General features: G+C 37.7%; 1 protein-coding gene across 35 annotated transcripts in view; it reads right to left on the bottom strand.

Moving 5' to 3' along the window:
* RBFOX1 (RNA binding protein, fox-1 homolog 1) overlaps window positions 1-21,863 on the bottom strand; it is a 1,165,955-nt gene that overhangs the window by 40,228 nt on the left and 1,103,864 nt on the right. For 28 of the 35 annotated variants that reach the window (XM_017808955.1, XM_017808951.1, XM_017808957.1 and 25 more), the window contains 3 exons: window positions 17,139-17,271; window positions 8,348-8,387; window positions 6-70 (listed from right to left, as the gene is read on the bottom strand). In XM_017808955.1, coding sequence (XP_017664444.1) covers window positions 6-70; window positions 8,348-8,387; window positions 17,139-17,271 — 238 coding nt within the window. The remainder of the gene's footprint in view (window positions 1-5; window positions 71-8,347; window positions 8,388-17,138; window positions 17,272-21,863) is intronic. The other 7 variants (XM_017808961.1, XM_017808962.1, XM_017808960.1 and 4 more) reach the window with 2 other exon arrangements.

Genomic DNA, 21,863 nt, shown 5'->3' with positions numbered 1-21,863 from the left:
CTTACCTGTCACTGTAGGCAGCTGCAGTGGCAGTGGCAGGCTGGGCATACCGGTAGGCAGCATAACCACCCTGAAACACAAACTCACGCTCTAACTGGGTTGCTACAGCACTTCAAATAACAAAATTTTGCAAAATTTAACAACAGCTGAAAGAGTACTGTCATGCTGCAGTTCAGCTGAGGGGTTAAAATGCATAGGAAATAATGCAGGGCGACGTCAAGGAAATATTTCAGTGAATCGTTAAATAAAATTTTTCACCACCGACTTTTAAGATTTGTCCCAGAGATCAGGAGAAAGCTATGAACTCTGATGATGAACATAAGGCTTTTTTACAAGGCAACACTGTATTCTTCTCCAAGTTTTCAAGTAGTAATTGTTCTTACAAACAAGGTGTATGTATATTCATACAGCAACGCCCAACTTAAAAGACAAACTCAGCTAATAATCAATTCTTTTTTAGTACAAAATATGATTTATCATGCCTGGCTGATTAAACCTATGAATTTGTGCACTCAATTAACACTTAATGTTACATAGGTTTCCAATTTATACATAAAATTATAATGAAGAAGCAAAATTCTCTTCTTCCATGAATTAACATTCAGTTGCATGTAACAGTAATTCCAGCTGTTCAATTAAGCAAACAGGACAAACAAACACACATTGGAAAGGAATTGTGTGCAGTGATGCATTGATTATCAAACTGTGAAAACAGCAGAGCTTCCTGTTCAATGGACCACGGTGTTATATCAACCATTTCAAAATGATCTCAGCATGCCAATTAACAGGCACAGCCCAGCTCTGCAGATAACACAAACACGATTTACGTCCCAATTACAATTCTCCCCCCATCGCCCTCTGGGACAGGGGGCTCTTGTGGTGCCTTCCCCACCTACCCCCACCTTAACCAAGAGCTGAACAGGACAGTATCAGCTCGCTCAGCTTTCAATAAAATTCACTTTTTTGCTGAAGTGTTCGCTTTAATAGATTGATTTTTTTTTCTCTTTTTCCTTTTTTTTTTTTTTTGGAAGGCTGCATTCACCCAAGATATTCTGCTGAAGCACGAAGAACAGGCCACGATGTGTCAGCCTTTACTGTAACAGTAGTACATTGTTACTACAGCATCTTTTGTGGGGTTTCTATTTGGATTTTACAAATCAAAACTCCCTCTTTGCAGAAAAGCAGTTTCAACCACTTTTACAAGCTACTTCCCCTTCCACCACCGTGCTTGGCAGAATCGCTTTCATCCCTAACACGTGTAAACCTTCGTGGCTTTGAAGCTTTGAAGCAGGTTGGGTTTGGAAATCAGTCGTTCAGCCGATAATGCCACATCACCCCGAGAATAAACATAAGTTTTACATATCCTGACAGCTCATTAGGAACTCCAGGCTTTGAATTGTCAGCTCACTCGAGGAACGCTCTTCCCGATTTTTTTCAAGCGCTCACACAGAGAACAGGACATTTCCCTCCCTGCTCCCGGTCAGCTCCCTGCCAGCAGCAATTGTGTCACACAAGCTCTGGAATCAGGCAGGAATGAGGATTTCATAATACCCTACGTGCTCCCTCCTTTGCAGGGAGCTGCTCCTCTGAGCACACACAGAGGCAGCGAGACAAAACGCTTTCTCATTTCAGATCATTTGATTTTTATAAACCAATAGAAGGCTATTACTGCCAAAAAATGTATAATAGGCACATATTGCTTGCAGGTATGTGCATACAGGATGTCAAATAATGTCACCAAGTGCAAACTGAGGCAATAAACAGCGAGGCTGAGGGAAGACAATGCAGGCTGCTCACTTGGTCTGGCCTCTGCCACAGGGAGAAAGGTGAGAGATGATACAAATTTATCTGTTCTTCCCTCCTGGTTTTTGAGTGCTAAATATAGCATTTTTCCCCTTTTTCTTTAATTTTTTTTTTCCCTGAGTGCTGATATGAGGGAGCACAAATTCTAAAAGCACGAGGAAGATATTAAACCTGTTTTCACGATCCAGTCCTGACAATGTGTAGCAGACTGCAGGTCAATCTGCAGCATGACATGATTTTATTCACCACGTGTGGGACTCCCTCCCTTGTCCTGCTGTCCATTCCTAAAACCCCTGACTTGAAAGTGAGAGCCACTCCATGTCAACCCAACTGTGATATGGAATTGAGAGCAGGCCACCACGAGCAGCTCTGAATCAGGCAAAAATGAGACAGGCTGTTCACATATCAGCTGCTCATGAATCTGCATCTGGTGGCCTCTGTGAGGGTTGGTTTTCTTTCCTTTAGTTAACTATCCCCCCAGAAAACTGGTCAGTCTGCGGTGACAGACCCTTTCCTGCTGCCTAAACATAGGTGCTACGTTCCTTTTTATGCCTGCATTTTAATTTGCTTTCATCAAAGAATGTCTGCTGAACAGTGAAGCTTGGCTCTGAACTTTTATTAAGACGTTTTGGATTCAACCGTTTGACATTTGTGAGAGCCCCGGAAAGAATGAGTATAAAGCAATACAAATAAAAAGAGATTGAAGGTATTGAATTTGCCTGAATTCTCTGGAGAACTAAAATGCAGCATGAATTTGGGTGCCAGGAAAAATATAATCCCCTACCATCCCATGTCATGAACTCATAATTTTAAAATGAGCTGTCATAAATTACACATTAAAACCTGCTTAAGGAAATTATTTTTATGGGGCTTGGTTTCTGCAGTTTTGGGGTCATACTAAGTTTTCTTATTGTTTTACTTCAATTACTTCAGATAATTTTTCACTGCAGGACCAAAATACTTGGAGGTAGACTTTGCATTGGGAATTGGGATGGGAATCTGATTCAAATCCCTGAACTCAGCTTCTGAGACAAGTTCTACTTTACATTTTTTCTTGAATTTTGAACTTAGCTGATATCTTAGATGAGGAATACACCAGTAAGCTTCACTACATACACATCTCTTGAGTAACATTAAATATTTATCTTCATGCCTTAGACTATATTACAAAATAAAATATTTACAACAAAATTATGTAATAATTACATAATAATAAACAACAATTTTTGCTTCTTATGTATTAGAAATGTTTTAGGAATGTTTTTTCCTCCCTCAGTCTGTACATTCATACAGTAAGTACCTGACTGTTATGCTTTGAATTATTATTTTGAAAATTCAGCTGAAATAACGAATTCAGACAATATAATGAAAAAATGTCTGTCTCATCTGTGCTCCCATATTTGCTGCTTCCAAAGCAATGATAAAACAGTGTTACAACACCTTAAGTAGTTTTAAAAAATAAGAATAGTTTCACTACACTACACAAATCACAATCTGTGAATAAATGCAACTGGTGGACTATTTTTGTAATTTATACACACAGAATCCATTTTCTCAACATAATTATTTGAGTATTACTATGATTTTACAAGAGTCTACATTCAGCACAACGAGGCTTTTCCATCAGTCACTGTGTCATACCTGTGGTAACTTATTGCCAAACACAGGCTCTTGCAATCCTGCTCTATAAAGGAACAGAAATGGGATGATTTGAATGAGTAAGGGAAGAAGGATGGAAAGAAAGATGCAGGGAAGGAATTTAGGCAAATTCCCCAGAGCAACTCACTGTAATTTTCCTCTCCATGTTTTATATATGTCTGTGGCTCGGGCAAACAGAAAAAGAACAGTGGGATCCATCAAAGAGCAGGAGCCAATTGTTCAAGAGAAATCTTAATCAAGTTTAGAAAGAAATCACCCACATTTTAGGTAGGATTCGATAAAATGAACAGAAAATTAAATGCAGCTGAATTTTTAAATAGTGTGTCTGTATCTGCAGTAAGAGTAATTTCCACAAAAACAAGTTATACAAACAGACATCTGTAGGTTATAAAACCTCATATACATGTGTGCACCTCCTCCTAATACAACTAAATTATTTTTTTGTGTGATCTTAGATGTACTGCATGTTGATTGTATATGTTCAAACTGACTCTAAATGATTGATATTTTTGGTTGTTTTTTCCTGTTACGAACATTTTAAAAATTTTATATGAATTTTGAGATTTAATTTTCCTCAGTTTTTATTTCCAATACTTCCTTTCACTCAAGGATCTCAAAGCATTTTGTGAACATAAATTAATCAAGGTTCCAAACCTTCTCTAGTATTGAGAATTATGCCTGCCTTATTAGCAACAAACAGAGGAATGATATTAAAAACTACATGAATTATACCCAGCACTGCAGAATACAGAAGTTGCCCTTTCCTTTTCTTCCACTCATATGGTGTTAAGGTTTAAAAAAAAAAATTTGTTCTGCTCATGGAGTAAAACTTTGGAAGAATTAAAGAGAAACAATCCACCAGCTCTTTGTGCTGGCTCAAATTTTGGAGCAGGGCTGTGGCAAACCTTTGTGGTATTTCTATATCATGTTCCCAGAGGTATTTGCTGCCTCAGAGAAGCTCTTGGTAATGTATCCAAGCAGACACCACCTGCATTAATTCCAACCAAATACAATCACCAGCACTGGTCTGGCATTTGTACTGTTTATATCACAAATAAAGATGAGAGATGAAAAGATATTTCATCACTAGATAGCCAAACTTTTTAAAAGGTATCAAGGAGTGTTCCAGCACGTAGAGAACTGGAAGGAACAACTCACTGCTCCCGGGAGACTCTTTTGCCCTTGGAAAAGTCATTTCTCCACTTCTCGTTCTGGTTCTGTGAGTTCCATTTGCAAAACTCAACAAATCTTTGGTACTTGAAAGAAAAATTTCAGTGCTGTCTGCAGATCCTTGCTTTTCACATCAGAACAGGGCCTTCCAGGGAACCTGATGGACTTCTACCTGAGGTCAAGGGAATGTTGCTCAGGTAATTATATCTGCTTTTCCCTTGGGAATCAAGCGAGTGCTCCACCCTCAACACCATCCTAGTTTTGAGGTAAAGGTGGGGGTGGCAGCAGCTATTGGTAGTCTTGTCCCATACCCCTGATCTGCCTCATTCTTGCTCAGCAGCTCACACAGAAAAGAAAAAAAATATCTTAAACCTCTGTGTGAGTATTTTGTCGTGGACTTTTGCCAGCTGCAGTATCACAGGTCAGGAGCCCTGAGAGCAGGCTGGAAAATCTTGCAGTGAACAGTGAGCCCGACCAAGGGACACGGTTAAACCAGATCACCACCCAGGGGCTTCTGCAGCTGGGGGGGACAAGGCTTGGAAGGTTCTCGTGTTTCTGAGCCCTCCCACGTTTTAGGTGTGGACTGAAGAATGACATGCTCTGGAAACATTCTTTATGACAATGGTAAAAAAAGAAAAATAACAGATTTAAGATAAAGCAGAGCAAAAGTGCAGAGCTGTTATTCTAACTGAATATTTCTGAGTCTGTTACTATTTTTGCTTGATTTTGTGAAGCGTATTTTCTTATTTTCACAGGTGCCAATCTTCATCTAAGAACTTCTATATTTGCTGGCAGGCAACTTTAATTCTCTTTTAATGACTTTTTCTCTTAGTGAATCAATACTTAATTTTAAAAGGTCTTCCTTACTTCCTAATAATCTCCTTTATTTTTCCTACTCAAAGGCACATTTAAAAAGGGAATTCAATAGCTCAGCTATTTCAGAAGCATTATTACATTCCATATAGAATTATATGAAATACAGAATATATTATATTACATCTAGAATCATGGTTGTTGATCTTTCACTTTAGACTGTACTTTCCACTTATTTTTATATTCTTATTCTCTTCTGTTCTACTGGTTAGTATTGAGTAACTCTAGACATTTGCTGTTCTTGGTTCACTATCCAGTTTTTACCCAACCAGTATCTTTTTGTGTCTTCCTTCCTTCCTTTCCCCTAAGTTGAACCACCAAAGGCTATGCTGATAGCTAGTTATGCAATATTGCTGTTGGTACTCAATGTAATCAGAGCAGGATGAAACCCACTTTGATATACTCATTAATGCATATTTTTGATCTGGCTTTTCAGTACTGTGTGCCTTTTGTTTTGCTTTCTGGGGTATTTTTAAGGTTCTTTTCTCCCCAGTCTACTGTTAAACCCTATATTGTTTAAATGTTTTTTTTATTCACAGAGCATTTTTCCTTTCACAAAGCTTCAGCTTTGCACTTAAAATGAAAAGCTGAGTAGAACTATGCCATAAACAACTGGGATTTAATAAATAACTCAGTCTGCTGCAAACTACTACACTAAGAACTAATACTCTGTGAATTGTAAGGTTTCACTTGATTTATGCCAGTTCTTTCTATCTCTCTCCCTCCCCTGCAAATGTTTTATATGCAAGACAGCAAAAATGTGAAGAAAAATTCATTATGAAATAAGAATGTTTGTATACTATAAAAAATTTAAAAAATCTCCAGAAGAGTGTTTTAATTCTGTCAAATGCTGTAAAGGTAAACATTCTGTTCCATTAAGCAAACTGAGATATGCCATCAGAAATATGAGGCTGTAACTGAGTGAAAACCAAAGCATAGTTTTGCATTTTCAAACATATAACATATAATGAACCACCATAGCTATTCTATTTTCTAATGCACACAACTATTGCAGACAACAAAACTGAGGCTACACTAGAAATTAGTCATTTCTTTGGTATCTTCCTCATTGGAATCACTTTCCATTTGGAAACAAAATGTTACAGTCTGTGAGAGGCTGTGAGGCCACCTAAAAATAATACTGTCAGTCCCCAAAAGAGCTATTCCTGGCTTTCAGCAGCAGTGGGTTCCAAACCTACAGACTGTTCCACTAACATTTAGTTCCCACCTATTCTGCCACACTGAGCCATCCAGAGAAAGATGCCCTGCTGCCCTTTTGGGTTGGTAAGCTGAGCAAAGTGGATGTCACATTCTTTTGACAGTTTGAAGGAACATGAGAATTGGAACCCACACTTCAGGAAGTTCCACACTGTTCCATGTATCTCACAGAGCTCAAAAACTGAGCAGCAACGTGGTTAGGTGGGATTAGAGCAGCACATTCCACTTGAGCAAGGCTTTGGCCAGCGGCTGATTCTTGTGTTGTAAACAATATGTCACTGACACCATCACTAAGTACACAGGGAGACAATTTTAACTCTTGCTAATTTAATGTTTTTAATCTGCACAAATGAATTTTCAGAGAAATACCAACCTTTCTATCTCCACCAGAAGAAACAAACCTACTTCGTACATAAATTCAAATTGTTGTCCTTCTTTATATAAAACTTATTAAACAAAAAATCCCGTCCCTTGGAAATAGTTCTAGAAGACTGCTGATAATGAGCACAAGGGATGTTTTCTAGCATTACCTATTTAATTTTTAATATATGCATGAATTTCAACTCATCTGTCTTGTCATATCTCAACAGAGACAGTACAAGCTGGATAGAGCAACTTGTCTGGTGAAACAAAATGATACCTGTAACTTAGGGCCAGATTGCTTTATTAATATAAATAATGAATCTAAATAATTTGTTATTATTAATATAATAACAAATGTAAAAGATTAATTAGTATCAGTAAAATATTTTACGTCTACACATAAGGTATAAGAATTAATTATTTTAGAAGAGTGAAATTCAGCCTCAACCACCTCCAACCTCTTGCATACTCAGGCATAAGTAGCCTCTTTGTACACATTCAAGGTAAAAACTTGGCAAGAAGAAACAAGGTGAGAAACTTGAAAAACTTGATATGAAACTTGTAAAAATATCATTTAAAAGAAATTGGTGAACAATTAGGTGAGTAGATAATGATGGATGTGGGGCTATAAATCCTTCCTAACAAATAATCCACTTATATCATGAGCAGTCTCTACCCGTTTCCTTTAAACTGAAATAAGTGGATTTTCAAAGTGCAGCTGGAAGTCTACTCAGATTACAGACAATACACAGCCATATCTTAAAACTTACTATGTCATTAAGCTCTACTATCACCCCGGCACCTACAGATACCCAGTGTTGGCTGGATTTGGGAAATTTATATCTCTCCGTGAAGTATTTTCATAGTTCAAGTATTAATAATATTCAGCTTGCCTTGATTTTTTTTTAAAAAAGAGCTTTTGGGGATTTGCAAAAGAATGTTTCTGCTTTGCTTTGGTTTTTTTTTTGAACTTCAATTATGAAGGGAGACACCCCTCCACACACACACACACACACACACACATTTTTCACATCTTTTTGCATTCGTTCAGCATTTGATTGAAGAGTTAATTCAGCTCCACTGAACAATGATAGATGTAATGAACAGAAAGGTCTTCCAATGTGAGAGATATTCTTCTCAATTCTTTCTGACAGGCAAGGGATGGTAAATAGACAAAACAGAGTCAAGCTAGGCAGCAAACTTGTAAAAAGAATGACTCTGGTAATGTACAAGGACAGCATGCACATCAATGAATACTTACATAAATGTCTGCACCATAAAATCCATCCTGGTATACAACACTGCAAGGATGCACACACAAAGAAAAACATCCATATTAGTGCATTTCCACATGCAAATGCCACCAACCCCTGCACAGCTGAGGTTAGTCTTGTCACAAGAACAGAGGGAAGGGGGAAGGAAGGCACTCTTCACATTGGTTAAGGAGGTTGGTGGTAATTATCAGAAGTGAAACTGTACCAAATACGTCCTCTTATAGACTGTGCCAAATGCTTGGTCAAAGGGAGACAAAGCATGGCAGGATTGGAAAAAACTTGTGATAAGGCTGAGGGGCTTTTTCTTGCTTTTTTTTTTTTCCTATAAAAATTTTCAGTGGGCCAATCCTACAATCAGTCTCAATACATTAACAAAAAGCTAACTCTTGAAGTGCTACTTCCTTGTCCTGCAATTATACCGACCCTCTGAAATAAAGAGGTAATTGTCATTACTTAGATGGAAAACAAAACACAGCATAAGTTTCTATGTTGAGAGGAGTGGGTGAAATAATTATGCTGTTGGTATTCTATGCACTGGGTCAAATCTCAATACCTCAATGCACACAGAGGTGAGAGAATCCATAGGTACTGCATTGTTGGCTTGATGCACATTTCCCATAGTGACAACAGGTCTGTTGAGAATGTCGTGGTGTTATTCTTATGAAAAAAAAAAATATTAACTTTCCTTACTTGATCATTTCAAAATGAAAATCAAAGTGAACATGCCAATGGTTCTGAGCTCCCCTGCAGTTTTGGTTGGATACATTACTACTTCCTACCTCAAAAAATGTTGGTATTATTATATTGCTGTTAACAGTTCACCAAGAGACTGTGGTATTTCAGCTAAGATAAATCATCAGTGCATGTAGTGCAAATTTCAGATTCTAAACCCTTCAGGATAAATGACACAGTATGACAAAGACAGTTTAAATGATGACACTAAATAAAACTGGAACTACACAACAGTGGCCTACCAATTACACACATTATGTAATTCCTGCAATTTTACATTCATTTGGCAGTTCTGCAACTTCAAATGGGTATTTCCGCTATCAGAATCAACCCAAGCTGTTTCAAGAGCTAAATATGAGAGCACACAATAGGGGTTTTTTTGCAACAGTATTTTTCAATTTGGGAATACTATTATCTAGGAATAATAGTTATTACCAAGTTGCTAGTCTGAGCTGTTTTGCAATTCCAACAAGAATTTTCATGTCAGAAATATAAGTGATCTATTGAGGTCAATGACCAAAACCCACAGGGCTGAGCTGATATGTGTCTAAGTCAGAATCACTTGAGAAAATCATAAATATGCATACATGCACACAAGCGACATGGATAAAACCACACTGATGATAAAAGTTTGCTGTGGAATAATAATGTGTGAAAACTCAGCTCCACTTAAATCAGAGCGTCTGCCATTTGTTTCAGTGAGGTCAGACCTTTACTCGTGTATTTTTCTATTTATTATGTCTGCAGAACAAAACAGGCAAAACCCAGTCTACACTGGCAGTTTTCAAGGAGCTTGTTGTTTACATTGCATTGCACCTTCATTTTGGTTTGATATTCTGATTATTTTGAAACATTCCATGGTTTTCTTATACCTGTTTGCAAGTAAGAAATAAAACTTTCCACATGGCTGTGAGGTAGGAGCACACAATCATGAACAACATGGAAGGACTTTTATGAGATGATATACAAATTATACTAAGTTTGCTGAAGATGAAGATCCCTCAACCACAACCCTCAGTTCCTCACATCCCTGTCCACTCCTGCTGGGAAACAGTGGAGGAATTGGGGGAAGGTAGTTTAGGTTCTGTCTCTGTTTCTAACCATCCAACTGCACTTCAAAAGGCACTAAATTATATTCATTTTTCAAGTCTGTTTTGCCCATGATGTTAATTTGTGAGCCATGTCCCTGCCTTTACCTTCAACCCAAGAGCTTTTCCATTTGAGTTCCTCTCCCTGTTCTCTGGGGAAGGGGGGCACAGCTGGGTGAGGGTCTGGCAGCCAGCCAAGGTCAACCTACCACAGGACATTAAAACATGCTACTCTCAATTACTATTAAACACTGCTACTCAGAAAATAATGCATAATGAGAGACTATGTGTCAGAAAGGGGACCTTTTTTTCTTCCTCCTCGTGGTGATCTGTGGATATACAGGGAAGATGAATAGGGGTTGATAAATTTTTCATTACTAGGTGCAGCTGGTTATAACCCTGGACAGGTTCCTTCATCCACCTCAGTCTTCCTTTTACATATAACTCTCAGTCATGCACAGACAGAAGCTTATTTTTGAACTCTAAAAATACAATCACTTGATAAATACTATGCTGAAAAAATGGACCTATCTCTAAAATGAGATATATATGTGTAATTCCATCATTAACATGGCCAATATTAAGATGAAATGATGGAATCAGGCAACTGAGTATAACAGCTCCAAACAGGACTTGCACTACAAAAAAATATCAGCTGGTTTTATCTTATTTCCTCCCTTTGGTCTTGTATTATGATAGTGATGTTAAATAAAACCCCTTCTGCTTCTCCTGAAGTTTGAAGAAAAGTAATTCTTCACACTTTCATAGATTTTTCAGAGAATATTTCCTTTATTCACTGTCCTTGTCACTCATTGACTCCTATGACTGAATCTTGCCAGTGGAGTCAACTGTGTTTTCTAACAGCACCCTTCACCCAAGGGGCAAAGTGTAAAACACCAAGAACTTCACTATATAAATTTCCAAAGGGTAATTTGCTTGGCTTATCTCCCCTTTTCCTCTCTCTGAAGCTGTAGGCAGAAAACAGATGATATGTCTTAAGCATGGGAAGAGATTGAAGGCATCACACGGGGACCCCTCTTACCACAGCTCCTTTTACACTTTACATTAAAAAGAATTGTCTTGGCAGACAGATAAATCATGCTCCTTATAAACCAACACAGGGTCTTCAAATAACCACATTACTGAAATCTGAATTACTTCAGCCAGGAATAGATGATGTGTTAATGTGCTACCCGGGGGCATTAAAAAAAGAACAACAAATTCAGGGCATCTATTCAGTTGTTTTTTATAATTTTATTGTGCTAAGGAAAATTCAGAGAATTGAGAAGTCTTGATTTAATAAGAAAATGTGCATCTAAATAACATCATATGTGGCAATAATTTCCTGAAATTATTTTTCTATAAATATGAACTGTTTCCTCACCAGGTATTATATATCTGACTTTCATGGGTTTACCTCCTTTATTTAAGTCTCTGTGTCTTATAATCATTTTTTGTAACTATATTAAGAGAAACTCTTTACTAGTTTAGACTCTGCCTTTATAATATCCTGGGAGGACTACATCTGTCTTCATTATAATTTTCTATCCTCATCTTTCAAAAGGATTGAGTTGAACAATCTATCAATGACATAAAACAACAGTTCTGGACTGCACAAACCTTAGCTGAGTAACTTCATGGCAGTTGAGTATCTGTGGCCCTCAGCCACACACACGTCCTGCACAGGGTGACATGGACAACCTAAGGCACATTCAGGGCCTTGGAGTGATGGATTCAGGGCAACAAATGGGCATTACAACCATCATTTCATTCCTTGCAATAGGAATCATGTCTGCAGTTCACCATCACTTCTCCATCACAACTAAAAAACAGAGGTTCTGGTTTTTTAATTGCTGTTAGGGTCACCTTCACTGTCCTACACATTATCCAGCTCCTGCTCTGGAAATCACCTTTTCCATGAAACCATTCACATGAAGCCTTCGTGAAACAAATGATAGAAGAGATGCAACTGCATCTCTTATTTAAACCAAACACTGATAATTAATGTAGCACCTTTCAACACTGTAATGGCACCATTTTCACTGTTGTAAACAGAAAACTGAAGCTCTTGTATGAGGCAGTTTCAACTTTTTAGAATGTTCTCTAATTCCAGGATTTTGTACTTTCAGTTTGAACATTTTCTGCCATGAACAAGTTACATTATCTGCTTTGGAAAATTAACTGAGGGCATTGCTGCAGAGAACAAAGCTGGCAGACATAAATCACTACGCACTGGCAAAAAACATTTTTTGTTCTAACAATTGCACAAATACACAAAATACAGAGTCCAAAGTAAGAAGAAGTTTCTGTGAGCCTAAAGAAATATATTGGAAAAAAACCATAACTACCACAGGAGATGTAGTAGTGTATACTAATCATCCTTCTTTCTTAAATTCAGAATAAGTGTTGGAAAATAAAGCTGGTTTTTCTTTCATTTTGAATCAGCCAGACTGTAGCACTTGAAAACATTTATTTTAGCAAGGGGAACAATTTCTGAATAGTCTCCTATCTCCTGTTTTCCCAGGAGAGACACCAGAAGTGGAGGTATGGACTGAAAGCTCTGTTAGCTTCAGCAGAACTGAAAGGAGCAGAGGGGACACAGAACACAAAGTCATCACACACTAAACTTGTGAAGAACTTCAAACAAATCATGCTGGAACAGAAGTTTTACTAATACTTCTATCTGCTGTACTACCAGACATACAGTGGCTCTGGGTTTTCTTGACAGCAAATTAAAGGTGGAGTTTCATATTCATCTTGTTTTCATGTTTGGTGAATGATTTTCAAGGAATGCTGACATTCTAGTTGCTACAGAGGCCAAAAAAAGTTACAGGTATTAAAATCAGTCAGCCTGCTTTCAACAGTTTGCCAAAGAGAAAAAAAAAATCCAAAATCTGCCCCAGGAGTACCTTTCCTAGCCAAGACAACATCCTCCTGTAGGGACAGGCTCTGACTGTTGTTCTCCACTCATGTCATACATAACAGGACCAGCCCTTGTTTCCCCTCTCCTGCAGTGTCAAGGCTGAGCTCTCCCTGCAATGTAGACCTCCACACTCTAAATTTCAGCACTCAGTATTCTTGCACAAACAAAGTTTTACTCCCTCATTTCAGTGTCAGTGAGGTTTGATGGTACATAAATGAATTATACATTCGCAGCTATGACTAAACTGCACATTCTAGTGTGACAAGGCATTAGAGAGGATGCCACAGGTGCTGAAATGGAAGTATTTTCCATGAGCTGATAAACAAGATGCTATCTCAAGAAATTAGTGAAATGCCTCACTCGTAAGTAAAGGATCCATTAATTATTGAGATAAAGTTATGCATGTCATGAGCAGTAATTTCATTTTTAAATGACACATTTTAAAGCATGTGTGCTGTTCTCTGATTTATAAGAAAACAATGGCCTGGAATATGGTTATACTCAACAATTTTCCTCAGACCTAGCAAAGAGTCCCATGTCTTCCATTCCCCAGTAAATGTGAGGCACAGCAGAGCCTCACAAACTTCTTTTGCCTTAAGACCACAAAATCTAGATTTCCTTTCAGCCTGGGACTCCTTGCCTTTCCTAACTTGGTCAATAAACAGCTTCTAAGAAAAGGTCACAGGCAGTACCAAACAGGACACCAGTGAAGAAGAACAACTACAGATTCCAGGGAGACTGAGTAGAAGGAACCTGTTAGAGAGCAGGGACCTGGGGGGCAGAGCTGCTCAGAGAAACACCAGAGATCACTGTCAGTCTAAGGAACACATGCTCTCAGCTTTACAGCTGATTTTCAACTTCAAAGCAAAATAATTCGGCTTCAGTTCCAAAACAATGTAATATAAACAAGGAAGTGTGAAGGAGATTATTTCAGATCAGGTATTACTCAGTAATAAGCTTCCTAAGGTTAATCAAATAAAATAAAAGAGGTAATTTCAAACTTCAGATTTATATTTTACAATTAAGTTCTTTATCGAAAAGAAAAGCAATATTTTTCTAACTAAATGTTGGTGGAATTCAATGTAAATTTATAATTAAAATTATATCTGTCACTATAGAAAATGTGTGGGGTTTTTCTAATGATTGAAAATACTTAAGTGTGAAACTATTTGCTAGGCTGTAAGGTTGGGCTCCTTCTTTGGGTGAAAAATGAGAAACTGTTACTAAATTAATTGCAAAACAGCATTTAAAGCTTTTTCCATTTTTCTTATCAACAAATGATATTCCAAGTTGTTTGCTTCCTTCTCTGAGTTGATTCATTCCTTGTGATCTCTTTATTATCTCTGTAATTCTTCTCAACTCCTACTCCCATTGTGACTGCAAACCACATTCTTATAATTTATTTTCATTGATTAAGGATTTTTGCTGATGAAAATTCCTTTTTTGCTTCTTTAATAGGTCGGATTACATAATGGGTGAGCACAGAACAAAGTATCACAAAGCAATTCCAAACTGCATCAGTGAAGTTATAGCACAAGATCTAACACATTAGGCCAGAGAAATTATGTCACAATGAAGCTTTATTAATCCATCTGTGGATCAGTGCAACAGAGACATGCATTATTCCTGCACTGATCCATTAATTAGGGAAGTGGGCAATTTGTGTTGTGCATCAGAAAGCAGGGCTTTATTATAACCCAGAGGTGGATGGAGAAAATTAAGCCTGACTAATATCTGAGCTACAACCTACCTGAATTAGGACAGGGCTTAGTAATTGAAAACTTTGGCAGAGTCAAATTACTTTGGACTGGGAAGGTGGGCCCTGGGTTACCAAGGGTCCATCTCAGACAGCTGGGAGCCCTCAGGGCAGTGAGAAGATGTGACTCCTGAACCATGCAACACGTGGCTCACTCTGAAGCTTTAAGGAAATGAGATTCATCCAATCTGTCTGCCAAACCACCCTGCAGAAGGATGGAAGAGTGCTGAGCTGACCCCTTGGAAACCAGCTCAGCTGGAACACTGCTGAACCCGACTGCAGGGCACAACTGCTGTATTGGCTCACAACAGGACTTCTCAGCACTTGCACATCTAACTTACTGCCTAAAGATGCTGAAAACAAGCAGCACAATTACATGAGGATATACATGTATGGCACTTGGAAATGTAACTCTTTCTGCTGAGTCACTGTACTAACTGAACCACAAAAATCTGTAAAAAAAAGCTACCCCACATACATATACACAGAGAGCACCCACGTGGCCTCTAAAATTAGGGCAAATTTAAGTTACTTACTAATCAGAAAGTATTTACTCATTTTGCAAATACTAACCAAAAATGTACTATCCAATACTGGTAGGTATTTTCTTATATAACTTTATGACTTCACATTAAACTAAGGTGTTAATCATGATTATTGACATCATGATTAATGACATTGGCAATAACCCACGTTGCCATCTTACTACATATTGCATTCTGTGTTCAAATTTAAGAATTTATTTTTAAATGAGCTAGAGACCGAGAATCCACTTTCTTTATATGCAGTATCCACTTGGTAGTTGAGACATTCTGACTGAAATCTGAATGTTGGACATTCTAAACTTGCTCCCATCATTGCCATGTCCAATACCTTGATTAACTCTAAATGAGAGTCTGGGCAACAGTAGGATAACCTTGGTGGGACACCATCCTTGCCTGAAAGTAACTCAGGCAATCTTCAGAAACCACAGTGCCTTCCTGCAGTAGTGGCAATACTGTTTTGCTTATTAAATTATTTTGCTTACGAAAAACTTACATAAAACAACAGAGCACACTTTTACAAAATAAACTGATTTTGTGGCAACATTTGTATATTCATTTTCAGAACATCTGATTTGTCTGACATAATAACTGCCAGAATTGATGGAATGGTGAAACTGCCTGTCTTAAATATCCCTGAAAACTCAGCCTGAAGGCTGACTGATGAGATTTAGCAAACTTGCCTAAGGAATGGAGCAGAAGAAGAGGAGGCTCTGCTGCCAGCTCCTGTACAAGAGGATATTCCCTGTGGGAGCAGACGAGCTCCTGAATGGGATTTGAGTGTGGGCAGAGATCGAGATCACCTTTCCTTGCTGCCTGTCCCAACCCTTCCTGACCCCTTCTCAGGAAGATCTGGCTGCTCTACAGAGACGTGGCAGCAAATCTACTTCAAATTTTCAGGACAAAATGCTACTCTGGCCTGGGATCCGGTAAGTTTTCTGATTTTGCAGGTTTCCCAATTTCTTAACAGCTGAAAATCTTTTATCGATGTTTTTAGGGTTTTTAAACATCACACACAGCATACGAAGCCTTTCTGTGTCAACATTTGCAGAGCTATAGGAGAGTTTATTTCTTCTTTCTTTCCCTCAAAAATATACTTAAAACCCCAATCATTTTCTGAAATAAAGATTACTAAGTTTCTAGAAATTACTACTATGAATTCCTCTTTGTTCCTTAGTTTACTGGTTGGTTTTAGTAAATGCAGGTCACTGACAGGGAAATCTTAAGGCATTATTTAAGCAAACATACTCCAAAACCATGGTCCTGAGAGGAGCATCCCAGATTTCTATCATGGCAAAGATGGCAATTAGAAAAACTAAGAAAACTGCAATAAAAATAAATAAAATAAATACAGCACTAAGCTTTCAGGTCCAGAGACAACTTTCAGTAGTGAAGAAAAAGGAATTAACTTGATCCAACCTCCTTAATAACCAGATGTTTGCAATCATCAAAAATACATCTTTTAGCCGAAACGATTTCTCGGTTCCAAAGCGTTCCCCCTTTCTGAGAGCATTTACATAACAACATGTGACATCTGAAATGCTCGAGGCCACCAACCATGGCAGTACAAATTACAGTCATTTTTCAACACCCTGGGCAAGGTGCGGCCCGGGCCTGGTGTCGGCGGTGAGCCACGACCCCCATGCGCCATGGCCAAAAAAAAAAACAAAAACAAAAATAAAAGCGTGTAGCCTTGTGAAACCCATGCTGGAAGGTGTGGAAAACTGAGCTCCTTACCCGCCGTAGGCTGGAATAGGAGGAGGGGGAGCTGCTGCACGAAACGTGTTGTACACCGTGCGACCTCGGCCTCGTAGGTGGGCACCTCTGTAAGCGGCAGCTGCGGTCGCAGCAGGGTAGGGAAATCCTGGCACTGCAGGGGGAAAAAAAAAACAGGGATTAACGGGCAACATTCAGGTCCAGTGTTCTGAAACAAGCAGCATGTTTATGCTTATTACCTGTAACTGGACGAGGGAGTCACCAAATAAGTAAATTATTAGTCTTTCAGATCGTCTTTACGCGGAAAATCTTTGTACGTAAACAGGACAAACCAGGAATTTGGATGCTGTTATCAGAGGTGGCTCTCAGTTTCTTAGAGCACACTATTAAAAAGAATGTTGGCTGGTTCAGCCAGGAGACTCCTGAGGTCCAAGTTCAGGCTCCAACTTATAAGGTCAGAGACATTTGCATCATAGTATTGGATCTGCCTTCCAAAGTCAGCCCTGTTTTGAGTGAGGGTGAGAGATCAGACATTCAGGTGACCTCGAGTCATCTACATTATCCAGTGATTTTGGCAACTGAACAGAGCTTTGCTTTTGTTCAAGGCTGATTATTAACTGGGTCTTAAATGTGTAACCATGGAAAGAAAGAGTTTTCTCTCTCTTTTCTGTTTTTTTTTGGTTTGCACCACATTCATAACAGTACCTTTCATTCCTTCAAAGGCAAGAGTTGCATAGTTTAGAAATATCTGTCTGAATCCAGATAATATTCAGACCAAATAGAAGCAATTTAAGCAAATAAAGAAATTAACCCAGACATTTTTATATTGCCATTGGAACTAAGTGTAAATACTAATTACTATTCCATGTGAGACTTAAAATATTTTAATCAGAAATTGAACAGTAATACAGTATTACTTAGAGGTTTGGGGTTTTTTTCTGTAAAATGTCTGTAAAACTGCTCTCTTAATAAACTTTTAATTATAAAAAGAAACAAAAATCCAACCCAGCAACCAACCAAACTTTACACTTTTCTTTCTCTGCCTTTTTTTTAACCAGACTTCATTACTTCATTTCTCCTGTGTACATATATTGCTTCTCAATGTTAGAACAGGTATTTCTTGAATGAATTAATCAGTGAGACAGAAAAAAAATCAAATCCAGCTCTGTGGCACTCAGGTTGCATCAGTTGTGCTTCACTATGCTGATTTTTTTTTTTTCATTTTATAAATAAAGAGATAAAAGAAATAAACATTTCTTATCAAAACCCTAATAAGGAGCAAGCAAACGGAAATAATGATGTATAAAACACTGTGGTTTTCAAATCTGAAAAACAATTATTTCAAACCTCCTTGGTCTTTCATCTGTTTAGGTAATAAATTTTAAAAGAAACCTTGAATTTGAAAAAGGAAATGAAAAATTCACAACCTGTAGGTCTTGCTGGCTGAACATGTGAAGGCAAATATTGTAATTGTGGTGACTTTCCACTATTGCCTTACTGCTGTGGGGCTTTTCAAGGTCCTTCTCATTAACAAAAAGATTATACAGCAAGTTCTGCAAAGATTTACCTGCCTGTGATGCAGCATAAACCAACCTTACAGCAATACAAATAAATTAGAACTGTCTTAAAAAGTGCAAATACCATATTTTTATTCCTTTCTGTAATAAGAATGTGTGTCAAAATCAGCAAGATGAACTTGCAGAACTCAATATACTGTTGATAACTTTGCAAGCAACAGCATTTAAGAAGTGTTAAATAAATACTAATAGAAAGCATTCTTTTGAGAAAAAACAAATATATATCCTATAGATTTAAATGCTGTAAGTACTTTTGCATATTCAATAACACTGAATATTGAACAGTACAAATATAGGAGTTCTAGAATTATGAGCTACTGTTGAAACTATGTAACTTTTGTCCTTTTCCTTTCCATGTATACAGTCCTGTGTAAAAATTAAGACAATATACATAGGAAAATGTAAAAGGTAGTTTTCAGTGGACTGAAGACATAATTACAGCAGAAAGATCTACAAGTCTGTGCTGTGGTTCCTTTGATAAAGTGGACTCTCTCCCTATACAACCAATCAAATAAAAAGTGCAGGGGTCTAATAAATAAAATTTTATAGATGAAAATTAGCAATGCATGAGAAAAACATGAGGGCTGGACCACGTGGTGCCTTGCTCACTTCAGTCCCTTAGAGAATGTGTTTGTGAGTGAGAATTCCTGATGTAGTTTACAATAGGTGATGCACACAACACATTTAAATGGTCATATTTAAATGCAAGAGACACTGAGGATACACCTCTGTGAAAGTGTGAGCTCTTAATGTGCTCTGTGAGCATTTTTTATCCTTTGAATTCTACCTTTCAATCCAGCTCTGTATTCGTCATGGTCACACCTTGGAAAGAACTACAGGAAGGGCCAATGACCTCAAATCTTTGGCAGTGAAAGCTTTCTACAAAGAAATGTCACTGGAAAAGCAGAATGCCCCATCAATGAATGAGCCAAAAATAATATTATGTATATATATATATATATATATATATAAAAATTACATTTTTATGAGAAAGAGGGCTTTATCTTATGAAAGAGGAGAAAAAGCAAGAAACAGCCAACAGGAAAAGTCACTTAGCCCCCAAGTGCCTATCAAATCCAAACCCTGGAATAGTGGCTCAGCATTCCTGGGAGATGCTAAGACAGGACAGTGATTTCCACCTTTTTCAAAGGATCTGCAACCCAAAGAGGTGTTAGAATGAAAAGCCTGAAGTAACCTAATTGTTTTGCTGTGCTTGCATTGCATTGTTTCCTTCCAACAAAGTCATGGAACATAAAATGTCTAAAGTAAAACAAAGCACTAAAAAAGCTTGTAGAAGCAACTAGTAGAAGGCAGAGCAGGGATCTGCAGTTCTGTCAGGAAGAGGATCAGATGGGATGGAAACTAAACAAGAGAAACACGGGACTAAGAGTAGTATTGCAAGGTCTTATGATCAAGTGAGGTCTAACAGTTGAGTTTAAGCACAACAGAATTATATCCACCAAAAAAAACTGATTTGGGTCCATCTGAAAATCAGAGTATCTGAAAACATGCCTTTTATTTCCAGGCAGTAACATTAAAGATTAAGATCAGAGGTAAAATAAGCAACAAGTTTTGTCACCCTAGATTTCAGCTCAGAGCAAAATCATTGTGCTAGTTCAGGCCAGCTGAGAAATCAGATGGTCAGGAATATGTAGTAACCAAAGAATTTATCTTGCTACCAACTTTTTAATATCCTCACCCCAAAATAACCAGCAGAAGTGGCACCATTAGAACACAACTGAAGAATGGACTTCATAAAAACAGTTTTATGAAAAGAGTTGTCCCATCAGGAAGCATTAAATGCTATTAACCAGTCCCAAAAGTAATGAATATACTAGCCAGGAGGGGGAAAGATTTTAATGACTTACAGTTTGTAGGTCAACCTTCCTTAGTGCCTGAGTGCCAAAGTGCTGCAACTCAGTCAGTGAAAATGCTATTATAATGGGGTTGAAAACGTGTTTGACTCTCAGCAGGGAAGCATCTGAGCCCACTTCTAAGCAAAAGTGGCTTAAAATCATCAAAGTAATTTGATGACTGGAATCCTTCTGATCTGTGACACACAAAAGGCAGATTTCTCCAAATACACATTGATGATATGAGGTGACAACACGAGGTTAAAACAAAAAAAGACTTTTCTAAGGACAGCATGTGGTCAAATATCAAGCCATAGAGACAACTTATAATTTCATCTAATAGCTTCTCAGTTCTATAATTATTCATTCAGCTATTCAAATATGAATGAGACTACAAGAGCAACCACAGAAATTCAGTTCCTACAGCTGAACTGCACTTTTACTTTTTCAAATTAAAAAAGTATAAGTATAAGCAATATGCTGTGGAAGTGCTTGGCTTTGCTTCATATAATTATCCAAAAGCATACAAATCATCTTCTTCTACAGCCTAAATGATTTTTTTAAGGAACATTATGCTGGTGAGATTTCTTCTTTAAACTCATTTGTTCTATTTTTATACTTGAAAGGATAAAACTTTAAAATGTATTATTACAATGAATATTGGGTTCTCTCTTCCTAAACTTTGTAAACTTGGAAACATTGTCAGGACACCTCCTCCACTGAACTTCAGCTTAGATCTCAAACATGAAATCAGGTCAGCAAATCACAACATTTAAGCAAATTAAAAAGCCTCTGGAATTAAAAGGATTCTTGTTAGTATATCAGTAAAATTTAGGTAACTAACAATTTTATACAAAAACCAAATATGAGCATGAGGAAGACAAACTTAATCTTTGTGTTCACAGATGAAATTTAATCAAATCTTAATTTGTCCCAGAAGATGTAATAGAAGCATTTGTTTTACTAATTTTGTATTAAATGAATATGCCAGGGAGGTGCACTTTCTAGGCACCACATCTCACCATAGGCCTGGGAAAACAAAGACTAGAGGAACAATGACAGAGCTCGAGCTCCCAAAAAGAGGGATATAACCTGGCAAAAAATACTTAAGGGTTATACACTGTGTATTAAAGTTTTAAAGCTCTGGGATAGATGAAAGAGCAGCAGATGCAAAAAACAACAGGGGGCAGATTTTGTATCAAAGCCATAAAAATATACAGCCATTTTAATGGGCAATTATTCTTCCCATTTGTGCTGTGGTTGGAATTTGTATGAGAGTGCCATATGCCCCCAGAAAGGTGTGCCATCAAAATGGA

This window comes from Lepidothrix coronata, unplaced genomic scaffold (genome assembly GCF_001604755.1).
Source record: "Lepidothrix coronata isolate B3197 unplaced genomic scaffold, Lepidothrix_coronata-1.0 Scaffold24, whole genome shotgun sequence".
NCBI lineage: Eukaryota > Metazoa > Chordata > Aves > Passeriformes > Pipridae > Lepidothrix > Lepidothrix coronata.
Note: the sequence above shows the minus strand (reverse complement) of the source record. Positions and strands in the feature narration are given on the sequence as shown.